Source organism: Enhydra lutris, unplaced genomic scaffold (assembly GCF_002288905.1).
Source record: "Enhydra lutris kenyoni isolate GAN:26980312 unplaced genomic scaffold, ASM228890v2 scaffoldscaffold6, whole genome shotgun sequence".
In the NCBI taxonomy this organism is placed as follows: Eukaryota; Metazoa; Chordata; class Mammalia; order Carnivora; family Mustelidae; genus Enhydra; species Enhydra lutris.
This window is the reverse complement of record NW_019154090.1, coordinates 22,022,897-22,047,787: the sequence shown is the minus strand read 5'-3', so window position 1 is coordinate 22,047,787 and position 24,891 is coordinate 22,022,897. Positions and strand designations below refer to the sequence as shown.

At 54.3% G+C, this 24,891-nt stretch overlaps 1 protein-coding gene across 2 annotated transcripts in view; it reads right to left on the bottom strand.

Moving 5' to 3' along the window:
- LOC111141439 (suppressor of glucose, autophagy associated 1) overlaps window positions 1–24,891 on the bottom strand; it is a 62,462-nt gene that overhangs the window by 34,776 nt on the left and 2,795 nt on the right. For both annotated transcript variants that reach the window (XM_022493996.1, XM_022493997.1), the window contains exons 2-3: window positions 7,393–7,617; window positions 1,216–1,374 (exon numbers count right to left, since the gene is read on the bottom strand). In XM_022493996.1, coding sequence (XP_022349704.1) covers window positions 1,216–1,374; window positions 7,393–7,617 — 384 coding nt within the window. The remainder of the gene's footprint in view (window positions 1–1,215; window positions 1,375–7,392; window positions 7,618–24,891) is intronic.

Here is a 24,891-nt window from a genome sequence, read left to right as displayed (position 1 = left end):
AAGGGTGGCAGCAGTGAGATGTGTGAAGAGGGCCCCTGTGCTGTGGGCCAGACCACAGGGCGGGAGGGGCAGGAGGGGTGGGGGGCAGGGGGCTGCCTGAGGTGGGGGGGCCTCCCCCCGGCCCTTAGCAGCAAATGCCCCCTGTCTCTACACTTGAGAAACCATTGGCACGTCACACCAACATGCCCAGAGGAAGGGTAGCCGGAGAACTGTTCTGGCCTCAGGGCCGTGGTGTTCCAGTCCTGGAACACTGGCATGCCTGCCCTCGGGGAAGGTGAGGAGTGCCCTAGAACAATGTACAATCCCAGGACATCCTCATGCGCAGCCAGACAGCTGAGGCCCAGCTGTGCCTCTGTGGTCAGAAGCTGCCCAGAGCCGTCGGGAACACAGACCCCTGATTCTGGAGGATGCTAGCCCCTAGGCATCACCTAGGCGGATGGCTTTCAAGAGGTATTCTGCAGAGCCCCTAGGCCCCGTGCAACCTGAGGACATCTCTCTTTCTCTCAGGGGCTGTTTCCTCATCCAAAAATGGGTAACAATCACAACCTCACTGGGCCTTTATGAAAATTGTGGAGGGGAAGTGTCTAGCACAGTACTTAACACGCCACATGCCCAACACATAGCAGAAGACAGAAAGTACATGTAAGTGGAAGGACTCACATGAGCAAAGCCAGAGAGGCTGGTGCCTGGGGGCCATATTTCAGGAAGAATCTAACGTCCTAACATCTGTGTTGAGACACTGGCCAGAGGTTCAGCCCCAGCACTGCCTCCACACCAAATGGCAGTCCCTAAATCACGTCCTCACAAGTTACCCCAGCGAGTCCTCACACGACTGGGGGCGTCCTTGTCCTGTTCTGTAGGTGAGGAAACTGAGGCAGAGGGCCAGGCCCCACGCTGGGCACCATGGAGTGCTTCCCAGTTAATCCTCCCACAGCTGTGGTTCTTAGGTGGATGACTGTCTCCTTCATTGGCCTGTGGGCCCCTGGAGGACAGGAATCAGTGTCTTTCATTCACCACTGTGCCCTCAGCGTCTGGGACACAGCGCACACAGCAGTACTTAGGAAATGTGTGTTGCAGGAATGAACGCATGAATAAGACAGCTCTGCCAGGGAGGCGTAACTGTGCAGACACAGCGGTTCAGAGCCCCAGCTGGGTGGGGCTGGCATGCGCCCACCAGCCCGGGCCTGGCCCTGCCTGGGACGGACAGGTCCTCACCTCTCTCGGCCGTTCCAGCTCCGTCTGCAGCACCTGCTTGGCCAGCTCTGTCTCGATGAGCCGCTGCCGGAGATCCTCGTTCTCCTCCTCCAGCCGCGCCCGTTTCTTCTCCACCGCCTCCAGCTCCTTATGCAGCCGCACGGAGATGTCCTTAGAGACCTGAGCAAGGGTGGGTGATGAGCAGGGACCCCACCCCGCCCCGTTCCACCCAGCCCCGTTCCGCCCCGCCCCACCTTGGCTGCAGAGCAACCCCCCAGCAGACAGGGTCTCTTACCACTCCCACTTAGCAAATGAGAAACCCGAGGCACAGAGAAGTCAGTAGAGGGTAGGGGGTCATAAAACCAGGAAAGAGCAGAAGCAAAACCCAAACCCAGGCACCCTGTGCTCCCAGTGTCTATATCACAGTTCAGGCCCCAGGAAGCTGGGAAGACCCTGCCTGTTCTTAAGCAAGGCCTTCTCCATTATCCAGCACATTCGGTGTTTCCAATTCTCACAAGAGCCTGTGGCAGGGCCAGCTCATTTTAAAGGAAGGGAAGTCAGCTGGAGTGGAAACCAGAGCAAGACGGGCAGCCCCAGAGCCATCTGAATCCCACTGCTGCCACCAACCAGCACGTGATCCTGAGCAAACCATTTCCCCACCCTGTGCCTCAGTTTCCTTAACTGCAAAATGGGTGTAGTAATAGCGGCAGCCTCACGGGCCCAGCAGGAGGACTGAATCAGCAATTGCACAAAACACCTCGGCCTTGGGCCAGCACAGCCAGTGCTGGGGGAGTGCTCAGGCCGAAGCTCAGAGAGGGCATGACTTGCTGGAAGTCATGATGTGACCCTGAGGTTGGTTTCCAATTGTCTGGGATATAGAACATGCTCTAAATGACAAAGACTGGGCGTGGGTCCAAGTCATCCCTACGGAAAGGAACTAACAGAGTTGCAAATGCCAATCCTGGTGCCAGGGCTCTGCAGCAAAGCACCCCGTTTCCTCAAGGACACCCTGAGGGTCAAAGGCCAGGAAAGGGGAGCTTCTGGGGGTGTGGTAGGCTCCTCTGAGCCGATAAGTCCCAACTACCCCTGAGTAATCCAGGCACTATCATTTGTCAAAAACCTACCATGTGCCAGATTCATGTACCTTTACCCCAATTCTGTGTGAGGCTCGCTGCCTAAGTGACCTGACTCAGGGTCATGCCAAGCCAGGGTAAGCTGAGCTAGAGGGAGCCCCTAGGATCTGCCTGAGAGGCCAACATGGCCAGGCTCTGGAGGCGTCCAAGGGCTTTGCCAGCAAGAGGTATGTAAGGGGCAGACAGCCCAACGCCCCAGGCCTGCCAGTCTCGGAAACGGCAGGGGAAGAGAGCCTCCTCCACGCCGGAAGCGAAGAGGGCCCTCCCTGCCTCTGCCCTCTGCCTGGACCCAGGCCCAGCTCGGCATGGACCCACTGGCAGTGTGAGAGACAGGCCAGGAAAAACAACGGCCAGAAAGGAAATTCAGCCCTGCCTCTCCCTCCCTCTGTTGCCCACTACCGCACTCTGCCCCTGAAGATCTCCAGGGATGGCCAGAATCTTCCCCTGTCCCTGTCCACATCGTGGGGTGAGCAACCCGTCAGTATCAGAACAAGGACTTGGCAGGTGGGGAGAACTAAACTGAGTCCGATTCCAGCACTTTCTGTGTGGACACCCACGGCAAGTTTATTGACACATTTGAAGTCTCAGTGTGGTCACTGGTAAGTAGAGCTAAGACAGCCTACTCCCGGGGCCGCTGTGAGGAACACATGACACAGCCCCTGGGCTGGTGGCTGGAACATGGAGAAATGCAACTTTTTAATGCACTGTTGGCATCACTGCTTCACCTCCGTGCACTCATTTTATTGGACTGGGCCCAATACCCCACAGCCTCACTCTTGAGTTTGGTGCCGGGTTTTTGTCCCAGTCCCAGGCTCCTGGCTATGATCCTCAGTTTGGGGCTCTTAGGTCACCCAGAAGCCCCTGTCCTGATGAATATTCCATTCATTCATTCATTCATTCATTCATCCTGCTGAGACCGTGGGGGCAGGAGTGGGGGGCACAGAGATGAAGGCCCCGGATCACACCTGGGCTCCTTCACATCCCCATGTCCCAGCAGCAGGGCATGGTCTGGCACACGCTAGTGCCCGGTAAATGCTGGTGGGAGAACAAACAAATCCAAGGTTCCAAAAAGTGAAAAGAGAGGGAAATGAAGGAGTGAAGAATGGCTGTTGTACCTCCCCTAACTTGACTAGGGATGCTCCCCTCAATCAGCCACTCCACCCACTGTCCAGGGAGGGCTGTGTCCCTGACTGATGTGAGGGCTTCTCTCCTAACTGTGTTCCCACTTGGGGCCAGCTCCTCTCCACTGAGGGATCGCTCCATCCCCACCATGGCCTCAACCAGGGAGGCAACTACTCCCTGCCAAGAAGTCATGATCTGTGCGGTCTGTGCGGATTCCTGGGTCCTCTTGGGTTCATAAATGACTGTATTGATTTCACCCCTTCCATGAGTCCTCAGCCTCCTTCCGCCCCGTTCTCCGCAGGATCTCCTTCCTCCTTTATCCCCCACCCCCAGGGATTGCTATGTGGAGAAAGTCCAACCCCAGGCAACTTACAGGATTCCAGTGTGAACAAAACAGCCCTTAATTTCAGATTCCACAGGACCCTCTGCCCCCAGGAGAGGCCCACAGAAGCGAAGACCATGGTAGCCAGGAGGGCAGGAGTCTGGTGGTCTCTGCCTGTCCTTCCTCTCTCTGAGCCTCAGTGGCCCTGCGTGCTATCACCTCTCACGGGTGATTTATAGAATTAACTCTCACAGGGCGCCTGGGAGGCTCAGTCATTAGGCGTCTGCCTTCAGCTCGAGTCATGATCCCAGGATCCTGAGATCAAGCCCCACATCAGGCTCCCCGCTTGGCGGGAAGCCTGCTTTCCAAACTCTCCCACTCCCCCTGCTTGTGTTCCTGTTCTTGCTGTCTCTCTGTCAGTTAAATAAATAAAATGTTTAAAAAAAAAAAAAAAAGAATCAGCTCTCACTTCCTGACACCACGTGCCTTTCACCCCCCCCAGAGAGGGCTTTATGATTTCCATTCTGACGTGCAGAAAGGAAAGGTCACCTGCCCAAGGTCACATGGCTAGGAAGCTACAGAAATAAGGTTTGAAATCAGGTGGCTTAACTTTAGGGTCCTGCTCTCCACCTGACCCTGTTGCTGGCCCGAAGCTTGAAGACATCATGTTAATATCTGTACTCAAAGTATTAGTAATAAGCCCCACAGAGGGTTCACGGAGTCATGTGCTCACAGGGCCCCACCTGCTTGTCTCATTCCATCCTCGGATGATCCTCCCAACTACTCCCAGGGCAGGGGGCTGAGATACTATGTGAGGTGAAGCAGCTGCAGCTTCCGGACACCAGGGCAAACCCCCAAAGCGCAAACAATGTGCTCAGCCATGAGGTCACTGTTTACAGCGCTGAGGCCTGGCTCCTGCCAAAAGCAACCAGCAGCCTCCAGGCCATGCCCCCCCCCCCCCCCCCCCCACACCCCCCCCCGCCCCCCCCCCCCCCCCCCCCCCCCCCCCCCCCCCCCGCTCACTGGGCCTCTTGGCTCATGGGCGTCCCTGTCACTGTCACTCTGAATCCTCAGGGAGGGGGAATGGGAGGTAGGGCCTGGGAATCTGCACTATGGACAAGCCCGCCAGGGGATTCTAATCCACAAAGGCAGGCTGAGATTCTGGCATCCCCTTCCCTACCCTTGCCCCTCTATCGCCTTCTAGGTTCTTCTGAACATTAACACTACAACCAATATTTGTTCCTTTGCTGGGTGAGCACCCCGCACAAGATTTGGGGGCCAGCACTGTCTTTACTTGAGCCACTTTGTTTTAACCTCGCAAAAATCTCTATAGGTAGGGCGCCTTGGGTGGCTCAGTGAGTTAAAGCCTCTGCCTTGAGCTCAGGTTGTGGTCCTGGGATCGAGTCCCGCATCGGGCTCTCTGCTCAACGGGGAGCCCTGCGTCTTCCTCTCTCTCTGCCTGGCTCTCTGCCTACTTGTGATCTCTGCCTATAAAATAAATAAATAAAACCTAAAAAAAAAAAAAAACCTCTATAGGTAGAATCTAGTTTTATCTCCATTCTCTGCAAGGGGAAACTGAGGCTCAGAGATGTGAAGGAGTGTTGCGAGGGCCACACACCAAGCAAGGGGGAGAGCGGGTCTTTGACACGCTGCCACCCTGCCTTCCTCATGCTGGGCAATGTTCCCACTGAGGCTCTGTGGGGCTGGCAGTCTGTGAGAACCACAGACAGAGAGCCTGCGGGGGAGAGAAACCAAGGTGTTTTTCAAGGCGCCCTCACCAATAACCTACCTGCTGGACAAAACCACTAGAACTGCAAAAGCCCTACAAGATTTGGCTGCTCTCGGACCCGTATGTAACAGAAGGGTAAACTGAGGCCCCCAAGAGGTGCCCCAATGCCAGTCCTGGCCTGGGCTAAGGAGCTGGCAGAGCAAGTCAGAGTCCCTCGGAATACCCAGCTCTGGGGACCCTCCCCAGGTCGGCCCATCAAGCACTCCCAGGAGATCTCACAATTCTAAGAACCCCCAAAGTGACTGAAAACAAACCCAGCACGTGGTGTGTAGCACGGTGCCAGACCCCGCCTGCGGGGATGAGCTCAGAGCTGGCGCTGCAGGGGCGGGGAGAAGAGGGAGCCGGGGAGGAGAGGGAGCAGCGAAGGGAGCAAGGTGGACGCTGATTGGCTAGTTCAAATCCCAACAGAAGGGGCGGCTTCCCTGCGCCCGCAGCCAAGACCCCTCCCACACGCACACCAGCTGCTCTGCGCTCTGCCCAAAGAGGCGCTGGCCAGCCGGCCCAGTCGGTCGTCCTCCCTCCCTCATCTTTCTAAGGCTGACTCTTTGGTGTCCTGGCCCCAAATCCCCAACCACCCAGGCCCCAACTCTGCTTCGCCTGAACTTCCCCAGCTCTTCCTCTCCCCTCGCCCCTTCTATCCAGTGCCTGGAGTTTGAATATCTGCGTAACCATTTTGGGGGTGGGGGGCTGCCCGTCAGATAGCTTTAGCCTGGGAGACACACCCTTTCTGGGCTCAGTTTCCTCACCTGCACAGCCCACCCGTAATCCCGCTGCGCACCTGCAAAGACAATGGGAAATGCGAGCCTGCCTAAGGGCTGGCGCTCACGGTTTACCTCCCCTCCGGGCACTTACAGAGAGGGCTCTCTCCGCAGCCCCCCTCCCCACTACCGGCTCAGCCCTCATTTCGGAAGTCAACCCTGCAGGAAGAGCTGGGGGGGGACCTCCAGGCTGTACCCCCAACCCCAGCTCCTGCAGCCCCTTGCTCACACTGGGCTGAGTTCTGAAAGTGGGGAGCTGGGCACAGAGGCAGGCAGGGGGTTGGCTCTACTAGAGGTCCCTCCTGCTAGCGCCCAGCCCATCAGCAGGGAGGAGAGGTCAGGCACTAGGAGGCTGATAAGCCTGCATGGTACCCACTACACACTGAGTGTCGTGTGGCCTTGGACACAAGGTCTTTCCTTTCTCTGAGCCTCACTTTCCTCATCCAGAAAATGGGACTAATAATAACATTTTTGAGGGTTTACAGTGACGTCTTACCTGTATTATCTCTTCTAACCCTCAGAGAACCCTGTGAGGCAGGGGCTGCTGGGATACCCATTTTACAGATGAAGAAACTGAAACTTAGGTGACCTGCTCAAAATCCCCAAATTAGGGCACTTTGGAGTCCAGATTTAAACCAGCCCTATCCAATCCAGGCCTTCTTCACTACTCTCATTAGCACAATAAAGAAACCTCCACAGGGGCGCCAGGATGCCTCAGCCTCTTGATCTCAGCTCAGCTCTTGATCTCAGAGTTGTGAGTTGAAGACCGGCATTGGGCTCCATGCTGGGCGTGGAGCCTACTTAAAAATAAAATTTTTTAAAAACCCAAAGAAACCTCCCTAGATGGTACAGGGACAACTCAGAGCCCAGCATGTGGCTGCTACTCACAGTGGCCGCTGTGAGTAGGTTTCATATTTACAGTATTACCTTGGGACACCCCTGTCAGTTCACCAGGGATCCCCCAATTTACAGATGAGGAAGATGAGGCCCAGAGAGGTGGGGTAACTTGCTCAAGCACACACAAGGAGCTGACCTAGGCTCCACTGGGGTATTGGGAGAGGGCCTGAAGCTTACCTTGACATCCTGCTCCAGGCCCCGGATGAGCTCCCCATCCACCTGGCCAGTCTGTGCGGCCCGGAGACTACGGCGCTCCGCCTTGCGCAGCCGGTACTGCAGGATCCGGCAGGTCTTGCTGGCCTGGTCCAGCTGCTGTCGCAGTTCCTGCAGCTGGTACACGTCCTCCTCCATGTAGACGTCCCGCATCTCCAGCATCTCGGCGCGGAGCTCCTCGATCTCGTCCTGCAAGCGGGGCCGGGTGGTCAGGTCACCAGGCGGCCCTGCACCACTGTCTACTGGTCTGAGCCACTGTCTACTGGTTTGAACGCAAGCCACCCCCAACACTCTCCTAGGCCCCTCGGGGGCCTGGGTGTGCGAGGCTGAGTAAGGCCCCCTCCCCAAACACGTCTGTGTCCTCATTCTCAGAACCCATGGATATGTTACCTTTACAGGGCAAAAGGGACTTTGCAAAGCGGATGAAGTTAAGGATCTCCAGACTGGGAGATCTTCCTGTATTCTCGGCACCCCAATGTAATCACATGGGTTCGTGTAAGAGGGAGGCAAGGGGATCAAAGTAGGAGGTGACGTGACAGAGGAGAGGTCAGATGGACATGTTCTGAAGATGGAGGAAGGGGCACGGAGAGGGGACTACAGGCCCCCTCTAGAAGCTGGAAAAGGGAGGAGATCCTCCCCCAGAGCCCTGCCATGTGGCCTCGCCAACGGAGTCCTGCCAACACCTCGATTTTCAGACTTCTAACCTCCAGAATGTAAGATAATAATCTTGGATTGTTTTAAGGCCCTCCATTGGTGGTAATTTGTTGCAGCAAGAGGAGCCTAACTGCTCTGGGGAAGCAGGGCAGACTCATTCGACAAGCATTTAGGGATACCAACTATGTGCCAGGCCCTGTGCCAAGCACAGGGGCAGGAAGGGACGGTACTGACTGAGACCAATGGAGTCCCTCCTGTAGCTTCTGCATGGAGCCCCAGATCTCACTGGGGAGACACATGATAAGCCAACAAATTTTAAAAATCTGAATAAATGGCTAGCTAACATGCTCGAGCACTGGGGAAAGGCTGTATTCCAGGATGTGGTCAGGGTAGCCATCTCCAAAGAAGGGACATCTGAGCTGAGGTGAGCTGAAGAAGGAGCAGACACACAGACAGACAGCCAGGGAGAGATGTCTGTAGGCAGAGGGTCCAGTGTGTGCAAAAGCTTGGAGGCAGGACAGAGCTCGGGGTGTCAGAACACAGCAAGGTGGCTGGGGTAGTGAGAGGAGTGTGAGCCGAGGCTGGGGAAAGAGAGAATGGGGGTCAGCCATCTAGGGCCTTGAAGGGCCAAGTAAAAAGTCTGCGTTTGGGTTTTAAGTGGAGGGTGTTGGGGGATGACCTCACTTCCTCAGGGCAGCTCCTGACCACCTCTGTCACCAACTCCCAAATGTCCCTCACTTACCCTATGTCACCATGAGCACGTCTGAATTCTCTATTTAAGAGTCTGTCTCCCCTCTGGGAGTGTGAGTGTCTGGGGCACTGCCCCACGCCTACCCCCATCCCTGCTGTATCCCCCACACCCAGCATGGGCCTAGCACCCCACAGGTTCCCAACAAACATTAACTGAATGAGTGCAAACGTGTGCAGTTAGATAAACAACCACAAAAAAGACATAACAACCTGAAACAGTCATTAGACAGAGTGTAAGGGGACGAGGGAGGCAACCCAGCAGGAGAAATGGATGATTATTATGTCTAATAACAAATGTGCTATAAAACTTGAGTCACAAATAGAAATAATATCTACTCTTAGTATGACTGAATGAATTAAATAAGATGGTAATTAAATAAGATGGTACACTAAAAAGAGAAACTGAGTCACAGGGGAGGAATGATATGCCAGAGGCATCCCTGAGGAGCCAGAGAAAGGACCCAAGGGTGGTGCTGATGGGGGCAGGGAGGTGGGTCCAAGAAGCAAAAAGAACAACTCTGCAGGCCTTGGAGAGGGGCCACAATCCAGACAGTGTGTTCACCAGCCCCTCTACACCTTCCTTTCCCCCAAAGAAAATGGGTGGCTCCCTCTGGGGGCATGGCCTGAGGTGCCCCCCGGAGACTGGGGGTGTTGGTTTAATTCAGGAGGAGGGTTAGAAAGCAGGCCAGTTCTCACCCCATCATCTCACCCCTTTCTCACGTGGTCCTGAACTCAGGAGAAGACGGAGGGGACAGGGATCTGGTTCTCCCAACGACAGATACGGTCCCGTTCCCACCATCAACCCAAGGACTTCATCCCCACTTGCCACCACGGCCTCTCCCCTAGGGATGGCTTCCACAGCAACCCCCAAAGTGGTCCCACCTCAGTGGGACCCCATCTCCACCTCTATCCCAATATACACACAGATTCACTGCCACCATGCCAAATGGCCAGAACTAAAAGTGGAAAAAGAGGAAGTGGCACAGTCAATGATCACACCAGTCAAAAGAAATGAGGAAGTGAGGGGTCCACACGCCATTTCAGCTCATGGTTTAAGGAAGCATAGAGGAAACAGTACTCAGGAAGTATGGGCCAGTCAGCTAAACCCAAAGTCAGCCAGTCTCCAGATGAGCCCATGTTCAAATCCCCACCCTGCTATTTCCTAACATCTCACTTATTCTCCCTGCAGTCACGTGGACAGGTGACGGGGAGGATATGGAGGTGGAGGTCTGAGTGGACCTAAAACTCAGGATGAACCCAGGGAAAGGGCAGAGAACATTAAAGCTCATAATGTTGGTGGCATTAATAGAAGTATGACATTTAAGTCATGGGAAGTGACATCACTCAACACAGGAACACGTCCAGAGCACTGGAGTCAGTTTGGGGGGACCATTTATTTTGTTTACTTTTAAATAACTGATTTTTTTCTATTTATAAAAGTAGATTATGATCATAGAGACAATTTTGAAAATACAGAAACCTAATTCCTCCCCCTGGTCCTAAGTCACACTGGCTCTCAGAGTGGTTCCTGGGCTTGAAGCATATAACCATCACTGGAGAACTTGACAGAAATTCTCAGGTCTCAACTGAGAGCCACTGAATCAGAAACTCTGGGAGGGGGCCCCCCTGGTGACACGAAGGCAGGGGGTTTCCTTCCAGTCTTTTTCCTAAAAGGGCAAGAGCGATCTGTGGCAGGACCACAAGACCAGGGCCTGACACAGAGCGGAGACTCAATAAGCATCTACAGAACAAGCGAATGAATCAGTGATCTTTCTCACATGAGCAGCTGGCTCCCCGGGGCCTGCCCTGGACCACAGTCAGTTTCTGAAAATGCAGGATGTTATATTCAGGCCAGCTCCATCTCCTGTGGGGCTAAGGAGGGGAGCCCAGGCCCGTGGGGGCCTGTCCCAGCTGCAGGCAGAATGCGGGTCAGCCCCTCCTGGCACGGCCCAGGCAGGACGGCAAGGCCACAAAGGCGGGCTTGTGGCCTGCACAGGCCAGGTCGGCTGGGACTCGGGCAGCAGGAGCTGGCGGATGCAGGACTCAGGCAGGCGCTACATTCTCGGGCCCGAGGTGGGGTCAGGGAAAGCAGCTGCTAGGCCCTTGGGACGTTTCACTCCAGAGTTTCATATATATATATATATATATATTTTTTTTTTTTTTTTAAAGATTTATTTATTTGTCAGAGAGAGAGACGGCACACAAGCAGGGAGAGTGAAGGCAGAGGGAGGAGCAGGCTCCCCCCTGAGCAGGGAGCCTGACATGGGACTTGATCCCAGGACCCTGGGATCATGACCTGAGCTGAAGGCAGACCCCCAACCAACTGAGCCACCCAGGTGTCCCACTCCAGAGGTTCTTAGACCTCACTGAGCCTCTGAATCTCCCAGGGCTGCTCAGCCCTCCAGTCCCAGCCCCCGACAGTCTGACCCAACGACCGGAGCTGTGAGAGAGGGAGGGGAGCTCAGCCTTCTCCCCTCCTTCACAGACAGCCCAGGGGCTTTGGGGCTCCACCCCTCCCTCCCAGACCCCCCCAACTTTGTGCAAGGGGGAGGGAGGGGATAAACTCCATTGGCCTCTGCAGGCCCAGTGACTACACAGCAAGGTTGTTGGAGACCCCCCCCAACACCGGTGGGGGAGCCCCAAGCCTCACTCTCCCGTGCAGATAGGAAAAGGCCAGCAGCGTCCATGTCAGAGCCTGGGGGCCCTTATTCTCAAGCCCACAGTCAGAAAGCCCAGCCGAAAGAAGCTGGGGAAAGGTGGTCAGACCAGGCATGGCCTGCCAGCCCCTCGATAGCCCTCTGTCCCCTCTGGCCACCCCTTCAAGCTGACCATCTCTTCTTGAAGCTGACCCTGATTATTTAACATGGACTGAGAAGGCGGGTGTGAGCAGGGATAGAGAATAGGAATGGGGCACCCTGCCTATTGCCAGAGTAGTCTTTAATGAAAATATTTATTTCGCTCTGATTACAGAGGTCATTCCTGTCTATCGGAGAAAACTTGAAAATAAAAGGTCACTTGCTGTCTCCTCCACTGTTTCCCACTGGCTTCTGCAATAGGTCCAGCCCCTTACCCTGGAATCCAAACTGTCCATGGCCTTCCCCCTCTTTCTGCCACCCCACATCCCCCCAAGCCCCACCCTTGCATCCTCTGCCCCCCACATCCAGATATCTCAGGGCACCTGGCTGGCTCAGCCAGCAGAGCATGTGACTCAATCTCAGGGTCGTGAGTTTGAGCCCCATGTTGGACATAGAGGTTAGTTTAAAAAAAAAAAAAAAAAAAAAAAAAGAAGGGCTACCACCCATCATGAGGCTCACAAATGACCAGGCCCCAGCCCAAGCACATACATACCCAATAATCTCTTTTCTTTTCTTTTTTTTTTTTTAACTTAAATTAGTTAGCATGTATTATTAGTTTCAGAGGTAGAGTTCAAGGATTCATCAGCCTGATACAATGCCCAGTCATGCACAACAATCTGATCCCAACCCTGTGAGGGAGGTACTGAAAATGTTCCCTTTTTGCAGACAAGGAAACTGAGGCTCACAAGTTTCCCGGAGCTGCTCAAATAAGAGACCGGTAGAGCTGGAATCCAGGCCGGCCCTTAACTGTGTTCTACTCCCAGGCTGCCCAGGGCGAGTCCTGCCACTAGAAAGGCCTCTGCCAGGCTAACTCCTAATCTATATCCTCTTTCCAGAGCATTCTGTCCTCTCCCAAACCACACACTCTGAACGCCATTCTTCTCTGTACTAACAACAAGTTCAGGTTGCATTTGCCTATTTTCAAGTCTGCCTTTCCCAAGCTGGGAGAATGGCAGGCGCCAGCAGACTTGTGTCTGGTCCCCTGCCCAGGCCTGGCCCTTGTCAGAGTCTACCAGAATGACCGGAAGGATGAGTGTGGCCTCTGCCTCGTCCAGTCTCTCCCCACAGGCCAAGGTGGGCAGGCTCTCCAGATCGCAGCCCCAGGCCAACTGCAAAGAATCAGGGAGAGCCCGGACAGGGTCTCTCTACCCAGGGAACTCCTACTCACCCACCCACTCCCTACCCACAAGTGCATCTCTGTCCATCCCCCCTACACATCCTCCCAGCGATCCATGAGGTCAGCCTGCAGGAAGCAGCCTCTCAGAGGCGGACCCACTCCCCGAAATGGATTAGTTCCCAGGAATCCTGGGGGAATTGGCCAGGAAGAGTCTCTTGGTCCATTCTGGGCCAGAGGACCAAACATGAGCTCACGCTACCGCTAATAATAGCGAGACCTCACAGGGCAGCGCGGGGCTTCACGGTTTACGAAGACTTTCCATTTGAATCATCTCATGGGTCGTCACAGAAACCCCATGGACACACAGGACCGGAATCACCACCTCTGTTCTAGAGACGAAGAACTGCACAGGAGCACAGGGAAGGTGGGCTATGCCCAAAGTCACACGGAGAGACCCCCAAGCAGGACTCAGATTGCAGACTTCAGACTCTTCCGTCTGCACCAGAATTCAGGGAGCCCATGAACTTGGATGGGAAGAGGGAAAAAAAAAAAAGCATATCTTAATTTTCACCAACCTCTAACTAAGAATTCACATTTCCTTCCATCTTGGACAAGTCACAGGTGTATCAGCAGTACCCGAGAGTTTGGCACAAAGAGAAACCAGAGGTATTTTCACATCACATAACAGCTGCAGAAATCTCAACACGGTTTTCATCCTCATCTGTACTTTGAAATTATACTAGTCACCAAACCTGATGAGTTAATAAACACATATATTACTATATCATAATTCAGAAATATGGTTTGGTAACTATATTTCAGTATATCCGGTTTCCTTTGTGTTTGAAACATTTAAAAACATTATTCTGAGAATTATTCTCAGCAGAGAGCATCCACGGCACAAAATAAGATGGAGCCTGTGTTCCTTCTAGAGTTGCCGTCTTTGTAAGTCTGGGTCGCCACCCCCGACCCTCTCTCTTCTCCATCGGGCCACAAAGCTAGAGAAGCAAAGCGCCACTTTCAAGCCACATTTTAAAAACTTATTCTTATTTTTTAATTTCTTAAAAATTTTGTTTACTCATTTGAGAGAGAGAGAGCACAAGCAGGGGGAGGGGAAGAGGAAGAAGCAGAATCCCCACTGAGCAGAGAGCCCCAGATGGGGCTCGATCCCAGGATCCTGGGATCATGACCTGAGCCAAAGTCAGATGCTTCACCAACTGTGCCACCCAGGTGCCCTGTCAAGCCACATTTTAAATGTTGCAGGAAATAATGCTTTCTCAAGAAACCCATACATGTATAAGATGATGAATCTTTGTATGATGAGGACAGAATGGGGGAGTTTAGGTTTGGGGCCCACAGGAACACTTGCACATGACAATGATTCCCGATGCTTGGCTCTGATGGAATTGGTCTGGAGGAGGAGACGGTGAGGTCTCCTGACCTGCAGGACTGGAGATGAAAGTGACCAAACTCAAGGCCCCTCTGCAGAAACATACAAGTGGCGATGGCTGGGAACTGCCAGCCAGCCCTGAGCAAAAGGGGAGGGAACCAGGAGCACAGAAGGTTCCTGAAGGCAGGAGGTCACCTCTTACCAGCCACTGAGGAAGAAACCATACCAGAGCAGAGGTCCCCCATCTACCTCCCACCCAAGAGAGTCAGCCCTCGTAAGGCTAGGGTGGATGCCTGCTCACCCAGCACCCCCAGGGAGCAGGGATATGAGCCCTGCAGACCACCCTTGTACACCAAGGCTGAGTCCGGAGCAGGGGGGCAGCATCTCAGCCCCACCACCTCCCACAGGGGCTCTGTACTGCCTAGACCTTCTTCCACTGTCTGTCTCCCACCTCCACACCCCTCCACCTCAAATGCCACATCCACCAAGAAGCCTCCCTGGCTGCCCCAGGGCACAGCCTTTCTGTATGAACAATTATTGAGTCTCTATAGTAAGTCAGATTCATCACCAAATCATTGAATTTAACTCTTGGGATGGCCACTGTTCTCTCCACTAATCTGTTCTCCACTTAGTACATGGAGGGTTTTTGGTTTTTTTAACCATGTTACTTCCCTGTTTAAAACTCTCCAAGGATCACTAAAATTTGGAAATGACCCAAACAACCCTCAGCAAGTAGATAGAGACATGGTGGCCCATCCACGTGTGGGAATACTACGCAGCAATGAAAACAAATGAATGGTGGAGACCCGCAAACACTGGGGCCCAGGCGCAAACGTATTCTGCCAAGTGAAGAAAGCCAGACTCAGCAGGCCACTGGAGGATCCCCTTTATATGACATCTGGAAAGAGCAAGACTGGGGCGCCTGGGTGGCTCAGTCGTTAAGTGTCTGCCTTCGGCTCAGGTCATGGTCCCAGGGTCTTGGGATTGAGCCGCACATTGGGCTCCTATCTCAGCGGGAAGCCTGATTCTCCCTCTCCAGCTCCCGTGTGCTTGTGTTCCCTCTCTCACTATCTCTCTGTCATAAATAGATTTTAAAAATCTTTAAAAAAGGGGGGGTAGCAGGAGGAGTTTTTGGGGGGCAATGGGACCATTCCACATCTCGACTGTGGTAGTGACTACAGAATTGTAAGCCTCTGCCAAAACTCACTTTACTGCATGTCTATCACCTGACCTAACAGCAAGACTAAAGCCCGACCCCTGCCCACCTCCCCACCTCTACCTCCCCGCACTGGCTGTTCCCCCAGCAATCACCTCACCTGTCCCACCATTAAGCCTCTGCCCCTGCCCGTCCCTCTGCCTGGACTTCTGTCCCTGTATCTTGGTGCCCCTGGCTCCCCTCACGTGTGAAGCCTCCACATAAATTCCTCCTCTCCAGAGAAGTCTTCCAGACCCCTCTAGGCCCACTGTGTTCATTCCAAACCTGTTTCTTTCATGGGACATGTCACAGGCTTATCTGTGATCTTAATTATTTTACTTATTGATCTGTTTGCTTATGGAATGTCGGTCTCTACCACTAAGAGGTGAGCTTCAGGAGGAGAGAGCCTAGCCCAGTGCCTGGCACACAAAGGGATCAGCTCAGTAAGGAGCTGCCTAATTAATAAAGGGGTCCTAAGACAGGAAGATTCCTTCCTTTTCCAGTCCCCTGCAGAAAAATCACCTCCAGTCAGTGCTGCTGTGTTTATTTTTTTTTAATATATATTTTTTAAGATTTTATTTATTCATTTGACAGAGAGAGAGATCACAAGTAGGCAGAGAGGCAGGCAGAGAGAGAGGAGGAAGCAGACTCCCTGCTGAACAGAGAGCTCGATGCGGGGCTCGATCCCAGGACCCTGAGATCATGACCTGAGCTGAAGGCAGAGCCACCCAGGCGCCCCTGCGCTGCTGTGTTTAAATCTAATTCTGTGATTCTGCGAAGCTAATGCCCATGGAGGCTTCGGAGCTATTGGTGGGCCTCAAATCCTGGCCTATCAAGCCCCAGACTGCATTCCCAAGTATGTCGCTTCCTCCCCAGGTTCCAGGGACCTGACCTGCCGACAGGCAGGCAGACCCAGGAAGAATGACAGAGCTGAGCTGAAGGATCCAGAACTTTCCATCTGTGAGACAGCAACCATTACAGGAAGGGACAGGAGCCTTTGCCTGGCCCGCCTTCTCCCCACACAGCCCTGGCCACCACGGTACCTCCCTCGGGCGAAAGCCCAGGCTGCCTGCCGTCTGCCACCCTGGCTCTGGCCTTGGGCACTCACCCCAGCCCGGAAGGGTGACCTGCAGGGTGGGCCAACAGTGGCCACAGAGGCGGCATGCCAGCCCCCTGAGAGGCTAGGACAGCCATCTGCTATCCCTTCTGTCCATCCCCCAGGTCTGTCAAGGCTCCAGATGAGATCATTGCAGTTGGACCCCAAGGAGGGCAGAAGGCTCTGCAAAGCTCCACTTCCCTCCCCATTCAAAACAAAAGACTCCAGGAGTAGCAAGGGGTGGTGGGTTGGGGCAGAAAAGGCAGGGACACTGAGTCCCAGAGAGGGATTAGGGACAATCACATGCTCTTCCCCCGCCTCCAAAGATCCAGAATCAAGCAGAGAGGGACTCCGGGCTCCTGCCTCCCAGCCCAGAGCTCAGTGCAGCTTAGCCTCCTTGGGTGAAAGCTGGGCTCTAGTTTGGGGACAATCAGGGACAAAGGTCCTAGCGAAGGGCCAGGACACCCAATCAGGTATGGCCATGCCACACAATGCCCCTGCTCCGGCTGGCACAGAGGCTACCTGGTGACCCACATGGTCATGAGGGAAGACAAGGGTCTTGGACTTGCCCCTCCAACACCAATAAATCGTAACAGGCAAGAGTACTCTCTCTGTCCCAGGCACAGGCTGGACAGCACCCACTGCCTCACTGTATCCCCAGCCCCACCACTGATCGGCGAGGAACCAAGGTCAAACAGGTCAACAATGTTGCTCAAGGTCATATGCTAAGTGGCACAGCCAGGAGTCAAGTCCAGTTTGAGCTCTTGTAAACTCGACTAGACAAGTCTCTATAATGGGGCCACAGTTAATCTTTACAAGGGTTTACCTTGTGCCTGAACCTGGCTGAACTCTGCACAAGTGTCCGCTATCTCAGCTTAACAACAGTCTCCTGTCACAGTTGCCCATTTTACCAATAATCAAACAGAGGCTCAAGGAGATGAAGGCTCCACAGCCAATCTGGAGTGTGCCTCCCAAAACCTGGCACAGCTCTGCCCATGAGACCAGACACAGGTGGGGGGCGGGGGTGAGAAGACACGAGCGCGCATGTGTGTGCACATTTGGGGTGAGAAGACACCCAGAGAGCACTGCCCACCAAGGCTGGCCCTGGCTTGCCACTGGCCCATTCCAGGCCTCCCCCAAGAGAACACAGCCTCCAGGGGGGCTGCTCACAGTGGGAGTGCCTGACGGTGTCCCTCTCGTCCTTTCTGTGTGAACAGGAAGGAAGGCAGCATTCAGATCTGGATCTGTTTAAAACATCTTCCAAATGGCCTCTGGGCTGCAGCCAAATCTCAAAGCAGGGATAGAAGAGGGCTCGGAGGTCTCTGGGGAGGGAGAGAGAGAGGCTGCAGAGAGGCAAGGAAGTGGCTCCAGTATATCCCAGCATCTCACACCTTGGAGCCTTTGCTTGTGCCTTCCCCCTGCCAGGCGTCCTTCAAGGAGCCCCACCAGACGCCCGCCCTTCTGCCTCTTGGCATCTCCAGGCTGTGTGACCTCTGCCAAACCCTTCCACCTCTCTGAGCCTCAGTGTACACCTATGTAAAAGGAAGGAGCTAGGTCCCACCCAGGTAAGGCAGAGCATACAGGGCTGACACACAACCTGTAGTTACCCAATGAATAATCTAATTACTGTTGAGGTTAATGTCCCCAAGGAGCCCACAGAAAGTTCCAGGTCCTCTAACACAGGAGCCAGGCCTGCAGCTGAATGAGCATGAGCGCGAGCGGGGGAGGGGTGGGAGGGAGCAGGGGGGGGGCAACAAGGACTATGAGGACATGACAGGGACCAAGGGAAAGGGGAAAGGGGAGGGAATTGCAAGCACCAAGACCCCTGAGGGCAGGAAGAGCACAGGGACTGAGGGCCCGGTGTGAGGAACACAAGGGAGCTTGCGTGGAACAGAGGTGAGGGGAGGCTGAGGGAGGCAGAACCACACAGGCTGCCCAGGCACTTGGCCAAGGCCAAGGAGGAGAGAGGCTGATGCAATTGACCCAGAAGATCCCGAGCAGATCTGGGCCAAACCAGCATAAAGCTGCTTTGCCGGGCCGGCCTGGCTGTGGGATCCCAGACTATTTTCCACTGGAGCCTGTGCTGCTCTCTGTGGCCCAGGCAACAGGAGATGATTCACCCAGGTCTTAGCATGAGAGACCCCAGAGGCGCCCTCCCCCAGCAAAGGGGTATCCCCAGATTACAGTGTCTGTATCTGGCCATTTGGAGAAGACTGACAGGGGTGGGAGGGAATGGGGGGATGCACTGGGAGAATTGTGTTTGGGGATCCCCACGATGCAATTCAGCTCCACGCACACTTCCCAGGCCCTTGCTCCATGCCAAGATTCACACCCGGATCCAGGCACAACGTCAGCCACCAAGGACCCAGGGCTCACAGGCACTCAGACCTGAGCCTGCCAATAAGGGAGGAAGGGGGACAGCTGTTGAGCCCCTGCACTGAGACAGGCCCCCACTAATCCTTACCTACGTGCTTCCACCTATTTAATGCTCACAGCAACTCTGGCAGGGCCGAGCACTGTCAGCATCCCCCATTAACAGACAGAAGACAGAGTCTCCTAAAGGGGGAGGCTCACAGAGGAAAAGGCAGAGCCAGGATTCAAGCCTCGGACAGCTTGTCTCTAAGCACCATGGGCCAGGAGAAGGGCAAGGCTGGGCTGCTGCTCCCACCTTGTCTGACTTCCTGCAATTCCTCAGGGAGGCCAGTGTTACCTGCTCAGAATACAGAAACCGTGCTGAACTGGGGGCCTCCAGGGAAGGCCAGGGTCAGCCTGTCCCAGAACACCCTGGAGTCTCTAGCTCTTTCCCTACCCCAGCTCCAAGTTCCTTCTGGCACCAGCAGGCAGAGAATATGACCACAGATGAGGTCATGTGCACGGACTATGAGGGGAATGACCTTAGTAATAACCTTGGCTGCTGATCAAGGCCCTGCCTGGAGCTTAGCCGAGCCCCTCCCCCGGGGAACTCCCTCTCCCCCAGAGGCTACACAGGATGTGGGGCTCCTTCCCTTCCTCTGTGCCCAGGATGCTACTGGATATGCCACATACCTGAATGCTGATCCTCCCAAGTGCCCTGAAAAAAGGGATTAGATTCCCATTTTACAGACAGAAAGACTGAGGCTTGATGATGGGATTTTTCAAATGGGGATAATGCACAGGGAGGAGGTAACAAAGCAAAGTTTGTCCTTAGACCTGACCCCAAAGATGGAATTTTCCAGAAGACCACAGAGCCTTCCTTCCCTGACACCCTGGGCTCCTGTGCCTTGTGCCTGGCCCTACCGATACACACTAGCTCCTAGCCTTGCTGTATGGCCCCCTCCCAGCAAGGTGTTCACAGTGCCTCAGCTTGGTATTCAATGCCCTTCCCAAATGGGCCCAACCCCCTTTCCAGCCTCTCCCTCACCACAGCCCATACCCACTATTCCCTCCAGCTTTTCTGTTTTAAGCCTGTAGACCACCTGTCTTTCATTCAATCACATGACTGAGTCGGTAAGATGTGCCCAACATTCCAGCAGCTGGGCACTGAGGCAGCCACTCAAGCTAACTCCACAGCTCTAATGCCTCCTCCTCCAGGAAGTCCTCCAGGTCCCTCTTCTTCTGAGTGCCCACATCTCCTCCAACCTCCTCTATTCTGGCCTCCTTCATTGTTTCCCAGGCAAGAATGGGCACCCTTCAAAGATGGGAGCAGCGTGGCTCTCCACAGTCCCCAGCAAAGGGAGAGGGGAGGAGGAGGGAGATGAGGGCAAGCAGGAAGTTCCAAGGAGATTAGAAGGGAGTTGCCCTGGCCATGCTTCTCCAGTGGGCAGGCCTGACAATTGCTCCATTTCTTTCAGCCCACTGGGCCCAGGCCCAAGAGCAGGGCATCAGGGGCCTGCGGGCTTTTGGTGCAGCTTCTCCTGACTTAGTGACCTGGCAGACCAGGAGGTTACATGTTGTCAAGCCCCTGCCATACTCCTCACTCTTCCCAGCAGCCTTGTGGAACACTGAGCTTGTACACATTTGCTCCAGAGGACAGGGACCAGGATTTCCTGTGTTTCCGTGTGGATGAAATGTCACAGCCTCTCTGCATGTGTGTGTGTGCACGCGTGTGTCTGGGGACTCCAGTTTGTGGGTCTCTGGTTTCCTTTGGCAAATGCCGCAGGCCTGATGAGTGAGGGCTCTCTGCTCATGTCCCTGCTCATGTATCCATAGCTGTGTGTCTTGTGCCTGTGTTAAGTGTCTCCTGGGCGTGTGTGTGAGCCCCAGGTAAGCGTGCAAGGGCCTCCATTGCTCTCTTTGTGGAAGAAACAGGGCGAGTATCCGGGTGACAAGCTTGTGTCTGGGACCGCCTGGCAGCGGCGGATCTGTGGATTTCCGTGGATGCCAGCGCCTGAGTGTAATGAGGCTGCGTGGGTTTGTGTGTGTGCCTGCATATGTATGTGTACTTCCGAGACGTCTGAGGGTGTCTTCAAGCTGTGTGTCCGTCTGGGACACAGCCAAGTGTGCCTAGGTATGTAAGATGCGTGTGTGTGTGTGTTTCCGAGCCAGGGGTCTCCTAGATGGTGTGTCTGTTGTGCCTCCTAGTGTGTGGGTGTGAGGAGACAGATTTGGTATCTGCACGGGTTTATGTCCTTTGGTGGGTGTATCCCGTCTATTAGATCTTGAGGTATGCTTCTGGAAGCCAACAACACACGTGTGTCACTGGATGTTTATGGGACGCATGTGTGAAGGGCTGTGGGTCTCTGAGCTAGAGCTCTGAATACGTTTGTTTGTGTGTGCGAGAGAGAGCGAGCCCAGGGACATCGGCCCTGCCCCTCTGCGAGGCATGCTGGGAGCCCTGGGAGCTCCGCAGTCCCCCCAGGTCTCCCGGCAGCCGCCTCACATTTTCCGTCTCGCTGGAGCTGCCCTCCTCCCCCCAACACACAGACCGCTGAGGATTCTTAAAGACCCAGCTCTCAGAGCAGCTTCTCCCAGGCTGCCTCTCAGCTACCACAGGGAGGGCTGGGATTCCGGGCAGGGACTGGACAGGACTCTGCTGACCATAACGACCACCCCTGCCCCCACCCAGTGACACACTCTGGGAGCTGAGAAGCACTTCACAACTTGCTCCTGGGCCAGACATCTGGCCCTCAGCCTGGTAGCCAGGAGGCTCTCAGAAAATATGGGTTGGGGTGGGGGGAAAGAAAGAAAAAAAAAACATGGGTTGAGTGAATAAATGAAGGAATGAATGAATGAATGAATATGGGTTGAGTGAATGAATGCCTGAAGAAGCAGGTAAGGGAAAGGGACACAGGGACAGGCACTCACGTTAACGGTGCATTCCAGCAGAAAGGGTATGACCCTGAGGGAGGCATGCTTATCTCCCACTTTATAGAAGAAGAAACAGAGGCTCAGAGGCAGAGCCTCTCATCCAACATCACACAGCATGTAACCAGCAAATCCATGCAAGAACCCTGCTGTGTGAAAGTCAGAGGCCCAGGTTGCCTCCTGCATGAGAGAGGGAGACAGAGCCAGGAGGCAAGGGGAGCTCCCTAGGGTTTTCCAGAGAGGTTCCCAAGTACATCAGCTGTGCAATTGTGGGTATGTCACATAGCCTCTTGGTTTCTTCATCTGCCCAGCAGATCCGATGTCAGAACCCTCGACACGTGTTGCTGTGAGGAGTAAGGGCTTACTTAACCCAGAGCCTGAGGCATTGGGAGTGATCCATGGGGGACAGCATTCATAAGCCCAGAGCCACATAAGTCCAGGGATCAGTGGTCTGGGGGTCCCCAGGCTGGCTCTCCCATTCCAGCACCCTGGGCTCCAGCCTAACCATTAACTAACCCTTCAGGCTGGATCCAGAGCCCCATCATTTCCTCCAGGACCTCAGATTCCCTTCATCCAATCACGTGCTGCACCAGTGCAGGATACACTCACATCCAGGCATGCATGCACACGTCCCTCTCCCCCACCTGCAGGCCCCAGCCTCAGGTCCCGGGATTCGTTCCCCTCACTTGTTCCCGACAAGTCTTAGCCTAGAGCCCACCACACAACAGGATTCCTTTCAGCAAGCTGTGTCCCAGATGAGATGCACTGTTAGCAGTACAAAGCTCACGGCTCCACTCATGCTGCAGAAAGAACAGGATGCAGAGGTCTGGAATCCTGGCTTGACCTGGGGCCTCCACGTACCCTACTGTAAGTGAGAACAGGGCACGGATTAGATGCTTCCTCTGGGCCCTCCTGGGTTGACAGCTGTACTTCAAACACTCACACCTAGAACCTCCGAGGAGGCAGGGGGTAGGGGGGACATTGGGGGGGGGCACAGCATGGAATCTGATCACACCTTCCGGTCCTCCCTGAAGCAGCTCCTGATTTATTACCATCTCAGAGCTACAGGGATTCACCTTCCTGGCTTTTCCCCGCTTCCCCAAGAATGAAGACACAGACATCCTGTATGTTCATGGGTTGACAATGACAACAATTCCCCCCAAGAGATGTGGATTTCACTGCTTCTAGAATGTCCTCTTGTCTATTCATACCTCCCTGATTCCTGAAAACAATCTTATGAAGCTGCCCGGGTAGGTTCCTTCATCTTCATTAAAGAAGAAAAGGAAAAAAGGAGCTCAGAGAGGCCAAGTGACTTGCTCACGGCCACACAGTAAATGGAGAGTCGGGTGTCAAAGTCGGGTCTTTGGGCCCCAACTTTCAGATTCTTTCATCCACACTCCAATGGGTTTCCCGCATGTCCTCACCACATGGCACGTAACGGTTAACGGTGATAGGGAGCTGGAAGAGCTCAGGCCACCAGGACTTTGAAGGTCAAATGCAGTCGACGTGTCTGCTCTGCAGCTAAAGCTACATCTTCGAATCCTGGAACCTCAAAAGTTCATCATCTCCAGGCTTCCTTGGTCAGAAGGGATCCTGAGGTCGGGCAGCTCAGGTGTAGCCACCACATAAATCTCCCCCTGAATGTTCCTTCTAATCACAACCACCAACATTTTGTACAGTTTACAAGCTGCTTTCCACAAACCCCAGGTCTCTGTCCAAACATGCAAGGTCATCCAGCCTTTGTTTGAACAGCTCAAGTGACAGCGAGCTCACTCCCTTCCCTGCGGCAGCTCCTCTCTCTGACTGGGAGGCAGCTGCCCCATTCACTCCTTCCCCACTTGGGCCCCTGGGCAGGCCTCATGCAACAGGAGATCTGCCACCGCCCGTGAGGCCTTCCTTCCCCAGCTGACAGTTCCAGGGCCCCCACGCCTGGGAGGTGAGCCCAAGCAGGGCCCCACCGGACTTGAGACTTAACCCAGGAGGCATGAAACCTACAGGGGACGTACTGGGGATCTGGAGTCCTTCTCCTGGTAACTCAGTATCGGCATCTGGGTAGCAAAGAGGCCCAGAGGGGCAGGAAACACGTCAAGAGTGTAATACACTCTTGGGGCGCCTGGGTGGCTCAGTGGGTTAAAGCCTCTGCCTTTGGCTCAGGTCATGATCCCAGGCCCACATCGGGCTCTCTGCTCAGCAGAGAGCCTGCTTCCCTCTCACTCTCTGCCTGCCTCTCTGCCTACTTGTGATCTCTGTCAAATAATTAAATAAAAAAATAAAAAAATTTTTTTAAAAAGAGTGTAATACACTCTTACTCCAAGCCCTGGCTGTCGGGAGATCCAGCTCAGGGACCCAGGCAAGTCCCTTCCTCTCTCTGGCCACAGTTTACCCATCGGTAGAATAAACAAAACACCTCCTGTAACAGCCCCTATCCTTACGGTCCACATCCCCAGCCTCTAGACTTTCACCTCACCTCTATGAGATGTGGTGGCTGGGTCAAAGCTCTAAACAAGTTCAGGGACCCACCCAAGTGCACACAGCGAGAACCACATGGTCTGGCCCAGCTCACCTCTCCATACAACCTCCTTCCTCTCTCCAGTCTCCACGCTGTCCTTCAAAATCAACATGCTTTTTCCCACTTCCCTCAGCCTCTGGAATGTTCTTAGTCCAGCTTCTAATGGGCTGGCGGCATGTCATCCTCCAGGCCATGGCCTCCCCAGCCCCACCTGTGTGCTCTCTCTGCACACGCTATCGTTCTTCGCTCTTATCCTGATCTGTGCTGTGATTTACTGTACTGCTATTGTTAAATCCCAGTCACCCCCCACTAGACCCAGAGCTCCGTGAATGTAGACACGTCATCCCTGTCCACGGCTGTATCTCGGATCTGCACTAGGGCCCCGTACACACTTGGTGCTAAATAAATAGGGAAAGAATGAATGAGAGGCCAGAAGAGTCAGGCCCGCTTCGGGTGGGGAGGAAGCTATTCTGCCACCCAGAGAACCCACAGAGAATATGACAGATGCCTGTGGAAATGTGTCCCCTCCCGCTGGAGAGCAGCCGGGATCACAACCGCCCTCATCGGAGGCTCACTCCACGCCAGGCACTCTAGTGGTGTTTATACACACCATC